Source organism: Ammospiza caudacuta, chromosome 9 (genome assembly GCF_027887145.1).
Source record: "Ammospiza caudacuta isolate bAmmCau1 chromosome 9, bAmmCau1.pri, whole genome shotgun sequence".
NCBI classification, from domain to species: Eukaryota; Metazoa; Chordata; class Aves; order Passeriformes; family Passerellidae; genus Ammospiza; species Ammospiza caudacuta.
Genome location: NC_080601.1, coordinates 8,036,667 through 8,054,131, shown reverse-complemented (window position 1 = coordinate 8,054,131; position 17,465 = coordinate 8,036,667). Strand labels below are relative to the sequence as shown.

The following is a 17,465-nucleotide window of genomic DNA, read 5'->3' as shown; positions in this document are numbered from 1 at the left end:
GGAAAGAATTCCTTCCTATGAGGGTGGGCAGGCCCTGGCACAGGGTGCCCACAGCAGCTGTGGCTGCCCCTGGATCCCAGGTTGGACTTTGGGGCTTGGAGCAGCCTGGGACAGTGGAAGGTGTCCCTGCCATGGCAAGGGTGGCACTGGATGGGCTTTGAGGGCCCTCCCAACCCAAACCATTCTGGGATTCTGTAACCCCACAGGCTGCAGTGAATTTTCTCTGGTGTGTACTGTGCAATCACATTCCTCTGATTACACTGCCAGTGCTTTGTTGTCCTTGCATCCTGAAGATACTGCTGGAAATTAATTACTCTCTATCTGCTTTGATCCAGAATTACTCAAAGGCACTTACTGGAGGAATGGAGAAATAGTTTAGTTGATGATGAAAGCTGCTCCTGGTAGCTGGGATTGTTTTTCATCACTGACCGTGAAGAAAGCTGAATGCAGAAATTCCCATATTTACTCTAAATGTGAAGCTGGTGCAAGAACTGAGTGAACTGCAAAATAGGAAAAGAACAATATGCATTTCCATATTCAATCCAATTTAGAGCAATGGGCTCTTCATCTTACATAGATGATGTTATTCATAAGCATAAATTAAAAAAACAAATTTAAAAATTGCTTTTTTTTCTCTCAGTGTTACATTAGAATAGGAGGGCAAGATGTAATTCATGGCACATATTCCCTCCCAAGATTTTAGCTCTGCAAAGGAAAGCTCATGCAGTAGTTCCTCTGTGAAAATGGGAATATTTTTGAGTATTTTAAACAAAATATTAGCTAGTCACGATGTTTTTTCACTAAAGAAAGAAGGAAGACTTGAACTGTTGCTAATGTGTACTTTGGGTATAACCACAACAATTTCTGATTATAAATAAGGCACGGGGCCCTTTTATGTTCTACAAACATGCTGCATTATTGTAGTTTTTAGTCCTGTAGTTTTCCCAAGCTGTATTATTTCTGAGCTCTAGATGTCTTGCAGCATTGCTTCAATTTTTCCCCTAATTTTAGTTGTGAGCCTTTCAGGCCGCAGCTCTGAGGCTGAAGTTCCTGTAATTACTCCTGGAACATGGATAATTCTGACACTTACATGTTTTATCCTCAGCCTTGCTTAAAACCTTTGGGGCGGTTCTTTATAGGAGGTTTTTAGGAGGTTTTTTCCAGGAGATTGTGAGCTCAGGAAGTCTCACCAGCTGGACCTGGTTTGCTCCACAGGACCGAGCCCAGAACCTGAACGAGCGGAGGACGAGCACGACCACCCTGACCGTGGATGTGCTGGATGGGGACGATTTGGGACCAATGTTCCTGCCCTGTGTGCTGGTGAACAACACCCGGGACTGCAGGCCCCTCACCTACCAAGCTAGCCTGCCAGAGCTCACAGACCCTGTAAGTCCTCTGGGATCTTTCCAGGTTTTATCTGTTTGCCTGTTGTCTTCTCCTGTGAGCTAGAAGGTGCTTGACACTGTCTTCTGTGCCCCAAACCAAGAGGAAGCCAAGGTGAGATGCCTTGGAGGATGATGGTGAAATTCCAGCTTGGATCCATTGCCAAACTGCCCATTGGCTGCAAGGGCTGAATCTTAGAGAAATTGGGTACATTTTGGAATTGCTGTTCCTGGTCTGTCCGTGTTTTGCTCTCAAATTATCCCCAAGAAGCACTTTTGGGAGGGGACTTGATGTTGCTCCCATTGAGGGTTGTTATAAACCGTAGGAGAAAGATTTTTGGGAAGAGGAAGCATTAGCCACTGACCCCTGAAAGGATTTTTGTTGCAATTAATAGGTTCTGATCCAGAGGCAGTGATGAGTAACGGGGGTTTATCCCATGTAGGCCCTTGTGCTAAGTCTCTCAGTTAATCCATCCATGGGGTCAGGTAAAGGTGAGTGTAAGGCTCATTTCACACTCCATGCACACATGAATCCCAAAATGAGGTGATAACTTTTTCATTTCTTCTTGCAACTTGGTGCCAAGTGCCATTCCTTACAGCAGAGCTGCGGCTTGGAGATCTGCACCTCTGGTGGGAAAAACAGAAACAGGGATTGTTGAACTAATATTGATATGTGACCTTTGACTCATATAGTTAAGAATAATAAAAGGCAGAACCAATCAAATCACCCACCAGATATTGCCCCACCTGATTAACTCTGAGATTAAGATGACATTAAAATAATGTTAAGCTTTGGCATTAAGGTTTGTAACTTTGGTTTCTTGTCACAGCGCACACACTGTGTCCTGCTGCCTCCAGCCAAGGGCAGGTTGAGGTTGGGAGTTGTCTTGGTTTGAAATGGTTTGCCAAGGAAGGCAGGAGCTTCCCCTGAAATGGAAAATGTAAACCACTCCCTCTGAATTATTATAATTTTGAAATTAAGGGGTTCTCAGGCAAAGATATGGGGATGGGAATAACAGTTCTTTATTAGGGAAGAAAAAAAAAAAAATCCAAAAACCCCAATGCAGTAATACAAAACAACACAGAGCCAGAGCAGTCCCTGGCCCCTGTGTGTCAGGGCGGTGTCCCAGCCCCATCCCAGGGGGGCTCAGCCCTCCTGCAGTGCCAGCTGTGGCTCTGCTGCAGCAGGGATCCTGCACAAGGGGGAGTTTTCCTCTGCAGCTCCAGGGCTGCTGGAGATGGGCCTGGGCTCCTCTGGCCATGCAGGGCAGCAGAAAGCTGCTCCTCTGGGAATGCAGGGGGCAAAGGCTGCTGTGGGGTCCCAAAGCTCAGATTGGATCCAGGCAGGAATGCTTGGCTCCTCCCCTGGGCGGAGCATCTCCCCATGGGATGGTGGGATTGGATCAGCCATGCAGGGACACTCACTGGCCAGGGACAGAAGATAATTAATAATTAATGGCCCATGAACAGCAGAGGTCTCCTGGAGGGAGGATGGGTTGTGGGAGAGATAAGAAAACTGCCCAGTTAACAGCAGAGAACTGCCCCACCTCTGACAGATGGCAATAGAATCCACACTCCCCTTTCCAACCTAAGACAGAAATGTGGAGATTCCTGCTCTTCCCTGCCTTATCTCCCTTCCTGTCCTGTGCCTTGCACTCTTTTCCCATCCCACACATTTTGGTGTCTTGCTTGGTGTGGCCTCAGGACTCCTGCTGCAATTATCCTTGGGATGGGTCAGGGGATGGGAGACATGATCCCTGTTTAACCTTGGAGCATTGATTTCCACATCTTCCCCACACACACTCCTCTCCACCTTGGTGTACTTAAACTCTTTGTAGCTGTGTTGTGCTTGGGACTTGGAGAAGAACTGCCTTGACTTTAAATTCTGCTTTAATTTGCTTTGGGTTTGGTGGCATTTTGAGGAAAGGGGCAGCTCCCTGTCCAGCTGAGTGTGGGACCTCCTCAGGGTGAGCACCCAGACTGTGCAGGATGAGGGATGTGATCCCATTTCACCTGCACAGATCTGTTATAGTCACCAGTGTGGGAGCAGATGAGGCAGGAATTACAAATAACTGGTGTTTTTATGGGTTTTTATCTGCTTATCTGAAGGTATAACACACACCAGACAGTTTTTGTGGTGCTGCCTCTCAGTCAGATGATTCCAGCTCTGCTCCTGCCCTTGTCCAGGCACGTTCCCTGCTGGAAGACAAAGCACTGTCTGCCAGGGAGAGAGGCTGGGCCAGGAACAATCTGACCTGGGATTTAGGTACTGAGCTGAAAACTCATTTATTCAAACTTCCTGAGCTGCAGCGTGCTCAGGGCCAGCTGCTCTTGTTTGTTTTTTAGCTTTTCTTGTTTGTTTTTTAGCTTTTCTTGTGTCAAACTGCCCCTGATCTATGAAATGAGCCCTGGGTTCTGTTGATGAACCACGAATTCTTCGCTGTTTATCTTTTTTGCAGCACTTTTTATAAACCTGAGTGGAAGAAGTTATACCTTGAACCTCAAATATTTACTTGGCTTTTAAGAGATAATTCCTTTAGAAGATATGAATGATACTTGGATTCAGCTAGGAAATATTTATATTGCATTTATCCTTTACATTTTTATATATTATATTTATATTCTTTACTAAGCTACTCCACAGCTACCATCACCCTACTCCCAAGGCTAAAGGATTATTTTTAGTTTAACACCACCTTTTTAAAAATTATTTTTAATTTGCTTTTTAATTTTTCAATGAAGATGAGAAGGAATATTAATGAATGAGGAACAAAGTTGAATTATTTAGAGGCAGTAGCTGGAAGGAGAAGTCTTGCTTTATTGGGGAAGATGTCCACTCAGCTGACCCTAAAATAAAGCATATAATGTCACTGGTAAGAGTAATATTTTGGTCCAGTCTAGTTGGAATCTACCCATGAATTTACTGAGGTAAAAAGTTCTGAATTAATTACTTGTTGTTAGCTGAATTTCAATTTCCAAGAAAACCTGTGTTGTTTGTTGATTAGGTTTGGGGATTTTTGTAGTTGTTGTTACATTGCCTTATATTTATATCATATTTCAGTGTTTCTGTGTCTGATCAGCTCTGGTAATTAATTTTTTTCCCCCTCTTGTGTCAGGAAGACTTGAATAAGTTAGCATTTATTATCAGATGTGTGAGTCATCACATGGAGTTAAAAAGTACAACCTCATGAATATCTCATAACATGGGCAAGATAATTTCTCCTCCTTTTTTTCCCCCCTTCAGTTAATTCCTGTCCTACTCACAATGTGAAGGTTTCCTCCACTTCTACACTCTGTATTTTCCATCATCATGCAAAGAAGAAAATCCTGTTAGGCAGCAAAATATAGATTAGATTTATTTAATTAATTGCTGGGCTAGATTTGCAACCATGGGATTATTTTGGGGTTCCATGGGGTAATTATGGGGTTCCATGGAGTTATTATGGAGTTCCATGGGGTAATTATGGGGTTCCATGGGGTTATTATGGGGTTCCATGGAGTTATTATGGGGTTCCGTTGGGTGATTATGGGGTTCCATGGGGTTATTTTGGGGTTCCATGGAGTTATTATGGGGTTCCATGGAAATATTATGGGGTTCCATGGAGTTATTATGGGGTTCCATGGAGTTATTATGGGGTTCCATGGGGTAATTATGGGGTTCCATGGAGTTATTATGGGGTTCCATGGAATTATTATGGGGTTCCATGGAGTTATTATGGGGTTCCGTTGGGTACTTATGGGGTTCCATGGGGTTATTTTGGGGTTCCATGGAATTATTATGGGGTTCCATGGAGTTATTATGGGGTTCCGTTGGGTACTTATGGGGTTCCATGGGGTTATTTTGGGGTTTCCTGGGGTAATTATGAGTCCCCATGGGCACATGACACCAAAGATTTTGTACTCAGTCCAGATTGGACCTCACTCTTCTACAAGTTCCTTGTTCTTGCACCTCTGATGGATCCTCCTGGATGGAAGGGGTTTAGGTTTGTACTGATTATGCTCAGAATCCTCAGGAATTTTGTCTGAAGGGACCTCACAGCGTTTGTGGGGCTTAGGTGACCTCATGGAGCTGAGCCTGAGCAGAGCATGGAGAGGTGAAAGGCTAAAAAATAATAAATAAAACCTTCCCAACAACAGTGAAGTTGAGAGGGGTGGAATAAGACACTGAAGAACAGGAAGTGCCCCTATAAGTCTTTATTAGTGAGAAGGACCTCTTCAGTTCCATCAGTTTGGATTCAGGAGGAGAAATCTGCATTTTTCTGAGGAGATGGTGTAATCCCACTGAGTGAGCTGGGGTTGGGAGCCCAGGACACTTCCAGAGGGTGTTAATCAGCTCTGGACAAATCAATTTTATGCTGATTATTGGTAATTAATTAGCACTGTACAGGATGTGCTAATTAATTACCAGTAATCAGCTTAAAATTGAACTTGAATTAGTTTTGGACTTGATGACCTCAAAAGTCTTCTCCAGCCTAGTTAATTCTGTGATTAATTCTGGTTTTGGGTACCTCTGGGCTTGAGGATGACAAACACCTGACAGTTTCTTCCAACTGAATTCCCTTGCATTTTGTTCCTTTGGCCCTGCAAATCCCAATTCCTCCCAAACCTCCTGGAATTTTCTCCCAGAGACAAATTAATATAAAACCTACAGTAGCAGCAGCACAAGTGAAAATTCTGGAAACAACATCTCCCCATCTTGATTATACTAATCAAAGAGAAACGTTCAACAAAATGTTCTAGATTTCCTCCAATGATCACTAAATAAATAAATTAATTATTATCTTATTTTGCTGTGGGAAGTGCTGGTACAAAAGATATTTGATCCAGGGATCTGCCATGGAATGAACACCAAGTAACCACTCCTGAAGTGGGAGAGATTTGCTGGTTCACCTGGAACTCCCATGCAGCTGCCAAGGAAGATTTTTGGGACACTGAAAGACACAGCCTTCAGATTTTGGGCTGAGTTAAAGTGGCTGTGTGTGGCTAAATCCACTTTCATAGAAGCTTTGAGCAGATGAGGAGTGCCTCTCTAACCTGTGTGAGTGGTAAAATCCCACAGAATAATTGGGTTTTTTTCCTGATGACTTCTAAACCTGATTGCTTAAAGACAATTCACAGGGAGGGAATCACCCCTAATAACAATCAAACTGCATTAAACTAAAAAAAATCATCTTCAGTTGCCATTTTGTCTTGTCTTTTTTGGGTTTTTATGTTTGTTGGTCAGATATGGGACATTTTAAACTACAAATGTTCACAGTTAATTTGGGGAGTTGTTGGTCTCTGGAGCAGTTCAATCTCAATCTGCCTTTATTTTCTTTGCCTTATTTGTACCAAGATTTGGCTTTTTAAATTCAAACGTGATAGAAGAGCTTTGCCAGGCTTTGGCCTGCCGAGACTTACGAGCTCCATTTGTGCTCAGTGGCATCAAGCCTCAGGAAATTATTTGGGATTTGATTTGTTTCTAATTATTCCTTTCCCAGCTGAACAAGCTCTGTCCAGTTTTGGGATTGCTGCTAAATGCTTTGTAGGGGGTGGAATTTACACTTCCTGCTGGCATTAGCCCACGACTGACTGCAGTTGTGTCTGCTGGCAAAACGAAATGTTCAAAGTCTGCCTTCCAGAGAAAACAGAGTTTTCATCATTAGGAGAATTGTTTTTCTTTATACAAATCATTTTGGGCAAGAAAAAAAAAAAAAAAGATTTTATGTTTTGAATAGGCAGCATCCAGCCCTGCTGTTAATTAGACTGAAATCTTTGGTGCAAGATAATTAGTGCTGGGCTGAGATGAATGGGAGTTTCTGGGTACTTTCATCCCAAGAATTATTTGGTGGACAGGGCATTGGTGTCACTTCAGGAGATAAAAAGAGAAATATTTTAAAAAATGGCTGTGTCTCTACATTCTTGTTCTTAATTGGACAAGAACTTCATGACTGAGGCTCTGAACAGTCCCTGTACCACTGAAAGATGAGCAAATTGTCCCATTTTTTTGCAGGGATTCATTTTTCAGTAGCAATTTAGGTAAATGCTGGAACTCAGACAAGTGGAGGGGAAATGCAGATTGACTTCCCTGACACCTCTGCAGTGCTTTTTGTAGAAGAAGGCAGAGTTGTGGCCAAGCCTCTTGCCATTGGAGGCAGATAGCAATTTTTCTAATTAAATTTCAGCAGAGATGCAAGATGAACAGATAGGTGATTATGAAGTGCTTTGCAAGGGGGAAAGCAAGGCAAAAACAATGATAAAATCCTCTGGTGGCTGCAGCCACCCTGTTTATTCCAGGCAAACCTTTCATTTGTGTTGCTGAAATGGTTTTTGAGGTATTAAAAATCCTTTTTTCTTAGCTTTGAGACTGAAGAAGAAATCGAGATTTTTTGGTTTGGTTTTCAAGGTTGTTCATTTTTTTTATTTAATACATTTTTTTTTACTTGCTGAGGTTTGTTTAGCAGGTTGGGTTGAGGAACATTGACCACCCTCGGGGCAGTGTTATTTTTTTATACTAAAAACTGTCTGTACTCTATTCACAATATTTTTTTAATATTTTTCACTTATGTTAGACAGTCTGTCTCTACTTTAAAGTAATTTAGAAGTGTTACTGTTAAGCAGAAGATGGAGGACAAGAAGAAGAAGAAGAAAGGACACAGATTCTTTCATCTTGCTTCTGGAACTTCTATTTTAAATCTTTAAAATTTGACTTTTTCACTTTGTGATCAATTCGCTAACATTTTACTTAAACTTTTGTGGCTTGTAAATCTTTACACAAAGTTGGTAACTTTTTTTTTATGGGTTAAGATGGAAGGCACAAGTGGTTTTGACTTTGTGTTAAGGTTTTTGAGATTTTGCTAGGGTCTTGAGTCTTAGAGGAATATCTTGGGTTCTGACAATTTGCATTTTCCCCCTATTTTCATTCTAATTGCAGCCCTACAGAGATCACCAGATTGATGTGAACTTCAAGATAATGGATCAAGTTCACAATATTGGAGGTTTTTAACCTGGTTTAGTGATTTTGAATGAATAACTCAGCAAAGTCATAATGGACAGCTTTGATAAGCTATTGATTATCTGCTAATACCTGATAGGGAGCTAAAAGAGGTGTTTGAAGTCTGCTGATGTGATTTTCCCTTTTCTTCCCTTTTTTAGGATTGCTTGTCTGTCCCCCACATGCCATCCCTTGATAGGTAGGGTCTTTTTTTTAAGGAAAATGTCACTGAAAAGTAACGAAGCATGAAAAGGTTAAAATCACAAAGATGTGATGTTACAGATTAAATTTTAATTTGGGAGGATACCAGGATGGCTAATTAAAAAGAATTGTCACTAAAATTGTCAGGAACCTTAATATGTGAATGCATAAACCTGAGAATAATCTCCCTTAGCAGCCAGGCAAGCTCTTCCCTTTGCTGATGTATTGATCAGGCAGGACAGTCCCTGTTAATCTAAGATTAACCTGTATCTTTAAATATAGATATTTTTCAGATAGAGAAGTTCATTTGCCTGGTGTGCCCCTCAAAATCAAACAAAACCATGATTTTAATTTCCAAAATATAATGGTTGTCCTAAGAACCAGATGTTTCCAACAACAGTGTGGTTGAGAAAATTATAACAAGGCTGCAGAATAGGGGAATAAAGTTTGAAAGACACTTTACTTCAGGGGATTTTAACCCAGTTGTGGTTCAGAAGATGAGTTTCTGTCTGTGGGTAAAAAAAAAAATATATACATATATATATATATAGTAGTTCTAATTCTTAAAAGTGGAGGTTTTAAGGGGAAAAGGATCAAGCTTGCCTAGAAAGTGAGAAGATTTTGGTCAAAAAAATGAAACAGGGAAAGAAAAATCTCCCTGCAGATCACTTTGAAGCTGGTTTTGGGTTGAGAGAAGAATATTTTGGGTATTTCTGGGGCTGGGTTGTGGGACACAGAAGCCCTGGGTGGCACAAGAGCAGCTCTGGGAGCCTTGCAGAAGATGGAAATTTGGCTGCTGCTGAAAACAGGGAAATTTTCTAGCTCTTCATCAAGGTGTAAGGTTAAATTTTAAATCTGATTTGTTATCAAGGCAGGAGTAAACTGGTAAAAATGACTGATTTTATAATTTAAAATGAAGGAATTTGTTTTGATAATCAAATCTGGGAATGTTTCATCAATTGCCTGTTACTTCTCATCATGGTTAGGAACTTAGAGGTGAGAAAATGTTCAGTTCTTGTGGCTTTGCCAGGAGTTGAGAAGGAAAAGGGTCCTGAGCTTGTTTGGAAGGAGTAACAGTGGTTCTGAAATGAGCAGGAATTTCCTTTAGGAAGGAAGAGGAGCTGCTTTGATTCCACCTTTGGTCACAGCCACAGCAATCCAACCCATCCAAGGATGGAGAGGGATCTCCAGGGCTTTGGTGTGGGCAGCAGGGCAGGCTCATGAGCAAAAACCACCTTTTTGTGCAGGCTAAAAACCCAATTAATTAACTAATCAACACCCAAGTGTAGATTGAGGAGCTCCTGTAAGATTCAATTCTGTTTTCTCTCCCATAGATCTGTGTTTGTTACTGCACCAAGAGGAGCTGCTGTCACAGAGAAAACATATGTAGCAATTTATTTGATCCTTAAATGTCACTTGGAAGCATTTGAAGGCTTTAAATGTTGACATTTAAACAAAATATTCTTGCAGTGATGCTTTATTAGCCAGCTTCACTCCAGAAAAATTCTCCTCTCTGTCACATCCCTGGGCCTTGCAGAGAGAATTATTTCAGTGCCTGGGTTGTCCCATTGAGCTGCAGCTGATCCTTAGGGGTCAGGAGGAATTATTTCTCTTTTCAGCTTGTTGTCACAATTCAGAGGGTGCAGATTAATTCCTCAATTAATCAAACATGGGCTGCAAAACCTTAATTGGTGAATATTTGTGAGTACATGTTAAAATGAAATCACTCTTGGAAATGAAATGAAATGAAATGAAATGAAATGAAATGAAATGAAATGAAATGAAATGAAATGAAATGAAATGAAATGAAATGAAAGGAAAATCCCCCTTCCCAGGACAGTCATGTTTGCTCTGCTCCATGCTGTTGATAATTGTTTTGTGGAAAATATTCCTTGAATCCTAAAGGTCTTTCCTGTGGAGAACATGGAAATTCCTGGTGAGTGGAACTTCCTCTCCTGAAAGGAGTAAATGGGATTCATCTCCATTTGGCTCTGGATCCATACCCTGGGCAGCACAGCGGTGCTGGGGATGCAGGGGTGTGCTTGGTAAATAATTCCTGCTTTTTGTCCTGGGATTGCAAAAGAAATACTTTTAATAAAATGCAAAATTTTCCTGCTTCACCCTAAAAAGATGTCAGGATGAGCTTAAGGATGAAGGATGTGAGCGTTACAGTTAAAGTGTGTACACACACACATGAAAATTTGCACAGATTTATTGAAAATACATCCAAAATTTAGCTGGCAAAACCAATTTTTTCCTATAACCTTCAATCTAAAAGTGCCACTTTTTAACATTACATTAAAATTAGTGTAATAAAATAGGTTTAATAATGATGAGGCAGAATTTGTAGCTGGCTCTGGCCACAAAATTTCTCCCTAAAATTCTTTTCTGATAGGGGTGCAAGCTTTAATGAGGAGAGGACAGTGGTGGATACAGCTGGATTTTAGTAGTGAGGTACTTCCAGATGACATTGCCACTCGTGGACTGGAGAAGTGCTCATTGAGTACCCAAAAGAGAGGAAAATCAGTATATAAAGAGAGTCAGCCAAAGGGCCTGGGTAAAATACTGACCTGCTCATTTTGATATTTCTTTTTTTTTTAATTTGGATTTCAAATGAATTATTCTCTGGGATTTTTTTTTGGTTTTTGTCTAGTTCCATACAGCTGAAATTATTGGCACTGGTTATATCTTCTCATCAAATCTTTCTCCTCTTTTATCATTTGCTTGCAACTTCTTGTGCCTTTTGTGATGTATTATTGTCTGGCTAATTTTTCTAAAGACATAGAGAAGCTATTAGCCTGTTATCTTTAGGAAGAGAAATATAAATATCAATATCTATCTCTTTATATCTATACATATATATTTATATATATATATACATATATACATATATTTATAGATATACATATATATACATATATTTATAATTATATATATTTGTAGATATATGATAGAGAGAATTATCCCTCTGTGAGAAATAGCATTTATAAGGAAAGAAAATTGGGCTAATATAAAATTTTTTTACTTGCGAAAAAATTACTCTTAGAAATTAAAATAATAATCTGGAAGTCATTATGGTGGTGCTACATGTTTGTTGAATATTTTCTGATTTTTGGGGAGATGTAGGTGCCTGTCTTAGGCTTCACAGTTTGCTCCTCTGCACAGAAATCAGGATAATAAGAAACCCACATCAAGAGTTTGAGGGATAATCAAGGAAATAGACTTCATAGCTATGTGGGAAAAAAGCCAAATGTCAAAAAGGAAATGTTTATTGTTCTTTAGTGCCAGTCATCACCTTGGAAGGAGGAGAAGCTCTGGCCTGAATTGTGGTTGTGCTGAGGCAGGAAGCTCATTGCATAATGCATTTCATTCAGTCCCCTTCTGGGGACACTTCTTATCAAGAATGTCAGATACAGAAAAAGCAATTTAGTAAGCGCTGTGATCAGATCCTGATGAAATTCAATTCTTTTTTGGCCCTGCTGTTCCTGGGAGACATCATTGATAAAAATAGTCTCTGTTTTCCTCCACACTTGGGTTCATTATGCTCTCTTGCTGCTCCTTCAAAATGTTGGGTTTTTTTCCTCTCAAAGGTTGGGGTTTTTTTTTACAAATGAATGGAAGAAATTGTGTTCTCTGACAGCTTACTCTGTTAACAACCCAAGCTGCCAGGATATTTGAATTTTACAATTTTCATTTCAAGAAATTGCATAAACATGGGGCATGACAGAAACCCAGGGAGGGAGCAGCCATGGGTTGTATTGAGCGGCTAAATCAGACGCTAAAAGCTGTTTGATAATTTAGTGCTGAGTTTAGAAAGAAGGTAAATTGAACAATTAATCCTGTGTCTTAATTTTTCCCATTGGTCAATAAAACACTTTTTTACCCCCAGAGAAGACAGGAGAGGCCAGGTCACCATCAGCATAAATTACCCACTGTGGCTTTTTAGCTGTGGCTCTGGGAATGAAGGGGAACTTCTGGAAAATAAATAAAGAGAAAAGTTAGTTTAGTTTTAAATTTGCAGATCAGTTCTGGGGCCCAACATAGGAAGGCCCTGGAGCTGCTGGAGAGTCCAGAGGAGGCACCAGGATGGGCAGAGGGATGGAGCAGCTCTGCTGGGAGGAAAGGCTGGCACAGCTGGGATTGTTCAGCCTGGAGAGGAGAAGCTCTGGAGTGACCAAATTGTGGCCTTGCAGGGCCTGAAGGAGCTACAATAAAGATGGAGAAAGACTTTTCCAAGGGATGGAGTGCCAGGACAAGAGGGGAATGGCTTCCCAGTGCCAGAGGGCAGGTTTAGATTGGATATTAGGACAACATTCCTCCCTGGCAGGCCCTGGCACAGCTTTGCCCAGAGCAGCTGTGGCTGCCCCATCACTTCCCTGAGGGGTTAAATAAAAGGTGTGGATGTGACACTTGAGGATGTGGATTAATGGCGGTGGATTGATGGTTGGACTGGATGATCTAAAGCTCTTTTTCAACCTTACTGATTCTGTAATTCTAAGAAGTATAAATGGGGTGAATCAGCTCTAAATCTCTGGGGTTTTGCTAAGGTCTTGAGTCTTCTAGGGTAGCTAGAGGAATGTCTTGGGTTCTGACAATTTGCATTTCCCTCCTCTTTTCACTCTAATTGCAGCCCTACAGAGGGCACCAGATTGTTGAGGACTTCAAGGTAATGGATCAAGTTCACAAAATTGGGCTGTTTTTTAACCTGGTTTGGTGATTTTAAGTTAATCACTCAGCAAAGTCAAAATGCACAGCTTTGATAAGCTATTGATTATCTGCTAGTAACTGATAGGGAGCTATAAAAGGTGTTTTTTAAAAGGGGTTTAGCAATGTAGATTTGGTTTCCTCAAGCTGTTGTGCCCTTTCTTGGGAAGTGTTTCCAGGCCCAGAATTTTTGCTAAGTAAACCTCTTTTTATCTCCTGTGACAACTCGATCTAACAATTTTCTACAGAGAATTTATTCTCTTTCAGCTTCAGAGTGTGTTTTAAATCCATGCTTGGGGTTTGCTTCCAAATTCTCCAAAGCATTCAGGTGAGGTTTTGTCCCACAGTTTGGGTTCTTGTGTTGTGGCAATGTGAAGGGTCAGGGGATCCCATTCCCCCTGGATTCCTGTACATCTGTGTGTCACATCAGCCTTCAGAGAGCAGCACAGGAATTCCTGCAGGCTCCTGATGTGAGACTCTGATCAAAGGCAGGAACGTGTAGCTGCCAGTGGGAAGGCAAAAAAAGAGGGAGAACGGTGAGACCCTACAAATGGGAGATTTGATGTGACATGGTTTGACTAACAATGAGATTTTGGTGGCACCTCCTACATTTGTAGCACGATTCCTGCTTTTTGGATTGACTTCTTTTGTGGTTGGGTAGCTCCACTGAAACGTTGCCCACGTTTTGCTGACATGCAAGTGCTCTGTGATGGATTTCTGCTCATTAGTGTTTTGTCACAGCCCTTGTTGTGCTGGCAGAGCAGCTGAGGCAGCAGCAAGGAGTGATGTTGGAATGGTTCTGCAGCTCTCCCTGCTGTTTTAGTGCTCAGTGTTGGCAAAGCCACAGGCAGTTCTGCACAGCATGGAGAGAACTCAGCTCATTTCCCACTTACAGCTCGTATCCCAAGCTCAGGAAAGCACAAGGAGAACCTGTGTCACCGTAATGATTCATCAATTCCTCAAGGACTTTGCTGGTTTAATAGTGCAGGGCTCCCTGGGAAGGGGTTCTGGATGGCACCAGGGGCAATGTGTGTTGCTTTAGTGACATTTTCCATCTGGAGAAAAGCTCCTCAGCCTTGTTTTCCACAGGATGAGAGTTCAGCAGCAAATTCCTCAGCTGAGCTGTGAGAATGATGCAGGGGGAAGGTCCTGAGACTTCATCTGAAGTGCACTGGCCACAGTTAGAGCTGCCTGCAAAAATAATAATTTTCAGGTTGTCAAATATTGGTGTGAGATATCCAGTGGGGGCTGATTGTGCTAATACAGAATCCCAGGGTGGCTCAGGCTGAAATCCCAGGTGGCCCCACTCCAGGAGCTCCAGGTCTCTCTGGTTTAGGTTTCTGGCCACCCTAGTGCCTTAACAACTCAGTTTTTGGTGGGACTCGTGGGTAGAAAATGTCTTGCTGTGTTTGGCTCAATAATAAATTGACAGTGAAGTTTTTTGTGCTTTCTCTCAGTGGATTTCTTGAGCTCACCTTGGTGAATCCAAACAAAACTTTGGGAACTCCTGCTTTTTTATCCTTTGCAGTATTATCCTCCTGCAGTTTTATCCTCCTGCAGTATTTTCCACCTGTGTGATGGCCCTGGTCCCTGAGCCCCAGAAATGTCTCTGGTGGGAGCTCAAGTGGTTGTGAATCATCAGTGCAGCATCACCAGAGTGAAACCTGGAGCTGGTTCATGGTCTGGTGTCTTCAGTTGTGCAGAAAACACCTCTCAGGAATGTATTATCTGCTCAGGAAAAAACCTTCTAGTTGAGGGATGTTGGCTTCAATTGGCTTTCAGTTTTGTAGAATGCAATGATTTTTATGGTAAAAAGCAAAAAACCCTCAAAATACACAACAAACCCCCCCAAAATACACCACAAACCTCCCCACAAATGGAAAAAGCAGCTCTGAGAAGAAAATTGTGTTATTCCAACTCCCAAAATGTGCCATTTCCTCTCTTTTCCTTCTCATTTTGCCCAAAGGAAGTTTTCCCTAAGTATCTATGGTTGGCAAATTCAGCTTTACATCTCAGGTAGATGGAAGAAATAGAAAATCTGAGTTTTTAAATCCTTGTTATCAGCTGTGTAACAATTATTGTTGTACCCTGACTTTAAAAAGAATTCTACACTGTCCACATCTTTTTAATGGAAGCCTGGCATTCCTAGACATCTTAAAATAATAATAATAATAAAAAATATAGGAATATTAAAAAATATATTACTTTTATTTTAAATTCATGTCGATTTGGGGGTGTTTTTTCTTTTGTTTTTTAAATCTCCAAATGCATATTCTGCATCTCAGTTATAAATTCCTTCATAATCATTCCATGGGATCATGGGATGGTGAAATCAATACATAGGCAGGTGCCCCAAAATCCCGCTTGGATTTTTGAATGCAACTGCACTCCTGAATTATTAAGCATCATTTAAATACATTAATTAAAAATGTCTTTTATTTATCTTTTAATAAATAAAATAGTTTATCTTTATTTTATTCAAAATGCTCAGTAGGAGTCTAAAACCCCCTGGCACAAATGGGACTCTTAAATTTGCCTTGTTCCATCCATGACATCTCTGAAGGCCATGGATTTTTGCAGGTCCTGCTGGATATCCCTCATGGAGAAGGTGCTGCTGTCCTTCCATGCTGAACACAAAAATAGGGGAGAGGAAAATGAGGTTTTTGCTGCTACCTTATTCTCTCTGAGCTTTTTTTAAAGTATTTTTCTGCCTTGATCATCTCGTGGCCCTGCAGACTCCCTGGCAGGCTCCCCATCACGACTCTGTTTGAAGGAGGTTTTTTTAAAAAATTTATTAATATTTGTGCTAAAAGTTGCAAGGTGGGGTTGGGGTTCTGCTTTTTGGCCAACCCAGCTATACTGAACACCTAAAATCAATTAATCACCCCACCAATAACTGAGGGAGCTTTTCCCTAATGAGGAAAATAAATGACTGCATGTTCCACCCTCAGATGGGCAAGATCTGTTTGTTTTTTAATCACCTGCCAGAGTTTGGGCAGCTTTTCATGTTCCCCATGGCAGAGGTTGGTATTTGAAGGCCAGCTGTTTATTCTGAGTGATCTCCCAGCCCTGCTGTGGCTCCATGCTGACTTTCCTGGCACTTTCTCCATCCTTTCCCTGCCAAACCCCTTGGTGCTCTTACTTTGCCTCCAGTTGGCGCCCATGGGCACCTCAGACACTTCACTCCTTCATTAATCTGTCCTCCCTTCCTTTTAATGAGCTTCCATCTCCTCATGAATCTCCTGAGAAGGAGCCTGGTAGGGGATTTTTCAGCCTCTTTCAGGGACGTTGGATGCCTATGGAAGACTCCTACTTAGACTCCTCATTTTTAAAACAATTATTTCTGATTTAAAGCATATACACACTCTCTTAAGCTCCCTATGTGTGCTTTGATTAATTTCTTAATGTGCTATTACCCATTTATTAATGTAATGGCTGCTTTATTGCTTTATTGATGTTTTTGTGGTTCTAATTTCTAAATTTGAGTGAAAAAGATGCTGCATTGTCTGTGGATTATTAAAGCAATATGAAACCACCTTGAGTTTTGCATCAAGGCACATCAGCCAATTTAATTCAAAACAGCTTTAAATTATTAAAGTTGGAGCTGTTCAGCCTTGAGAAGAGAAAGCTGTGGGGAGACCCTACAGTCACATCCAGGGTTTGAAGGGATCCAGGGAAGCTGGAGAGGGACCCTGCAACAGGAACTGCAGTGACAGGACACAGGGAATGGGTTCAGACTGACAGGGGGGAGATTTAGATGGGTCTGGATTGGAAGGGACCTTAAATCTCATCCCATTCCACCCCCTGTGCCATGGGCAGGGACACCTTCCACTGTCCCAGGCTGCTCCAAGCCCTGTCCAGCCTGGCCTTGGGCACTGCCAGGGATCCAGGGGCAGCCACAGCTGCTCTGGGCATTAATGGTGAATTTAAACCCAGACTAAGAGATGGGATTGGTTTCATGTTTCTAACTCAAACGTGGAGTTTTCTGAGACGGCTCCCACTGATCAGTGAATTTAAAAATAGCATTTTAGTCTTGGTCAGTTTTCTGCATAATCTTCTCTCTTCCCGTGCAACTTCTATGCCATCCTAAAGCCATTTAAAAATTTAAGCAGATGTCAAATATATCTTCTTCTCTCTTTCCTTCTGCCTATTTTGAGCTCGTCTCCCTCATTATACTTTTAAGAGTTTAATTTTTCAGAGAATCC

General features: G+C 41.4%; 1 protein-coding gene across 1 annotated transcript in view; it reads left to right on the top strand.

The window, feature by feature from the left end:
* PCDH15 (protocadherin related 15) overlaps positions 1 to 17,465 on the top strand; it is a 309,038-nt gene that overhangs the window by 121,523 nt on the left and 170,050 nt on the right. The window contains exon 9 of the mRNA XM_058810078.1: positions 1,216 to 1,386. Within this exon, the coding sequence (XP_058666061.1) occupies positions 1,216 to 1,386 (171 nt within the window). The remainder of the gene's footprint in view (positions 1 to 1,215; positions 1,387 to 17,465) is intronic.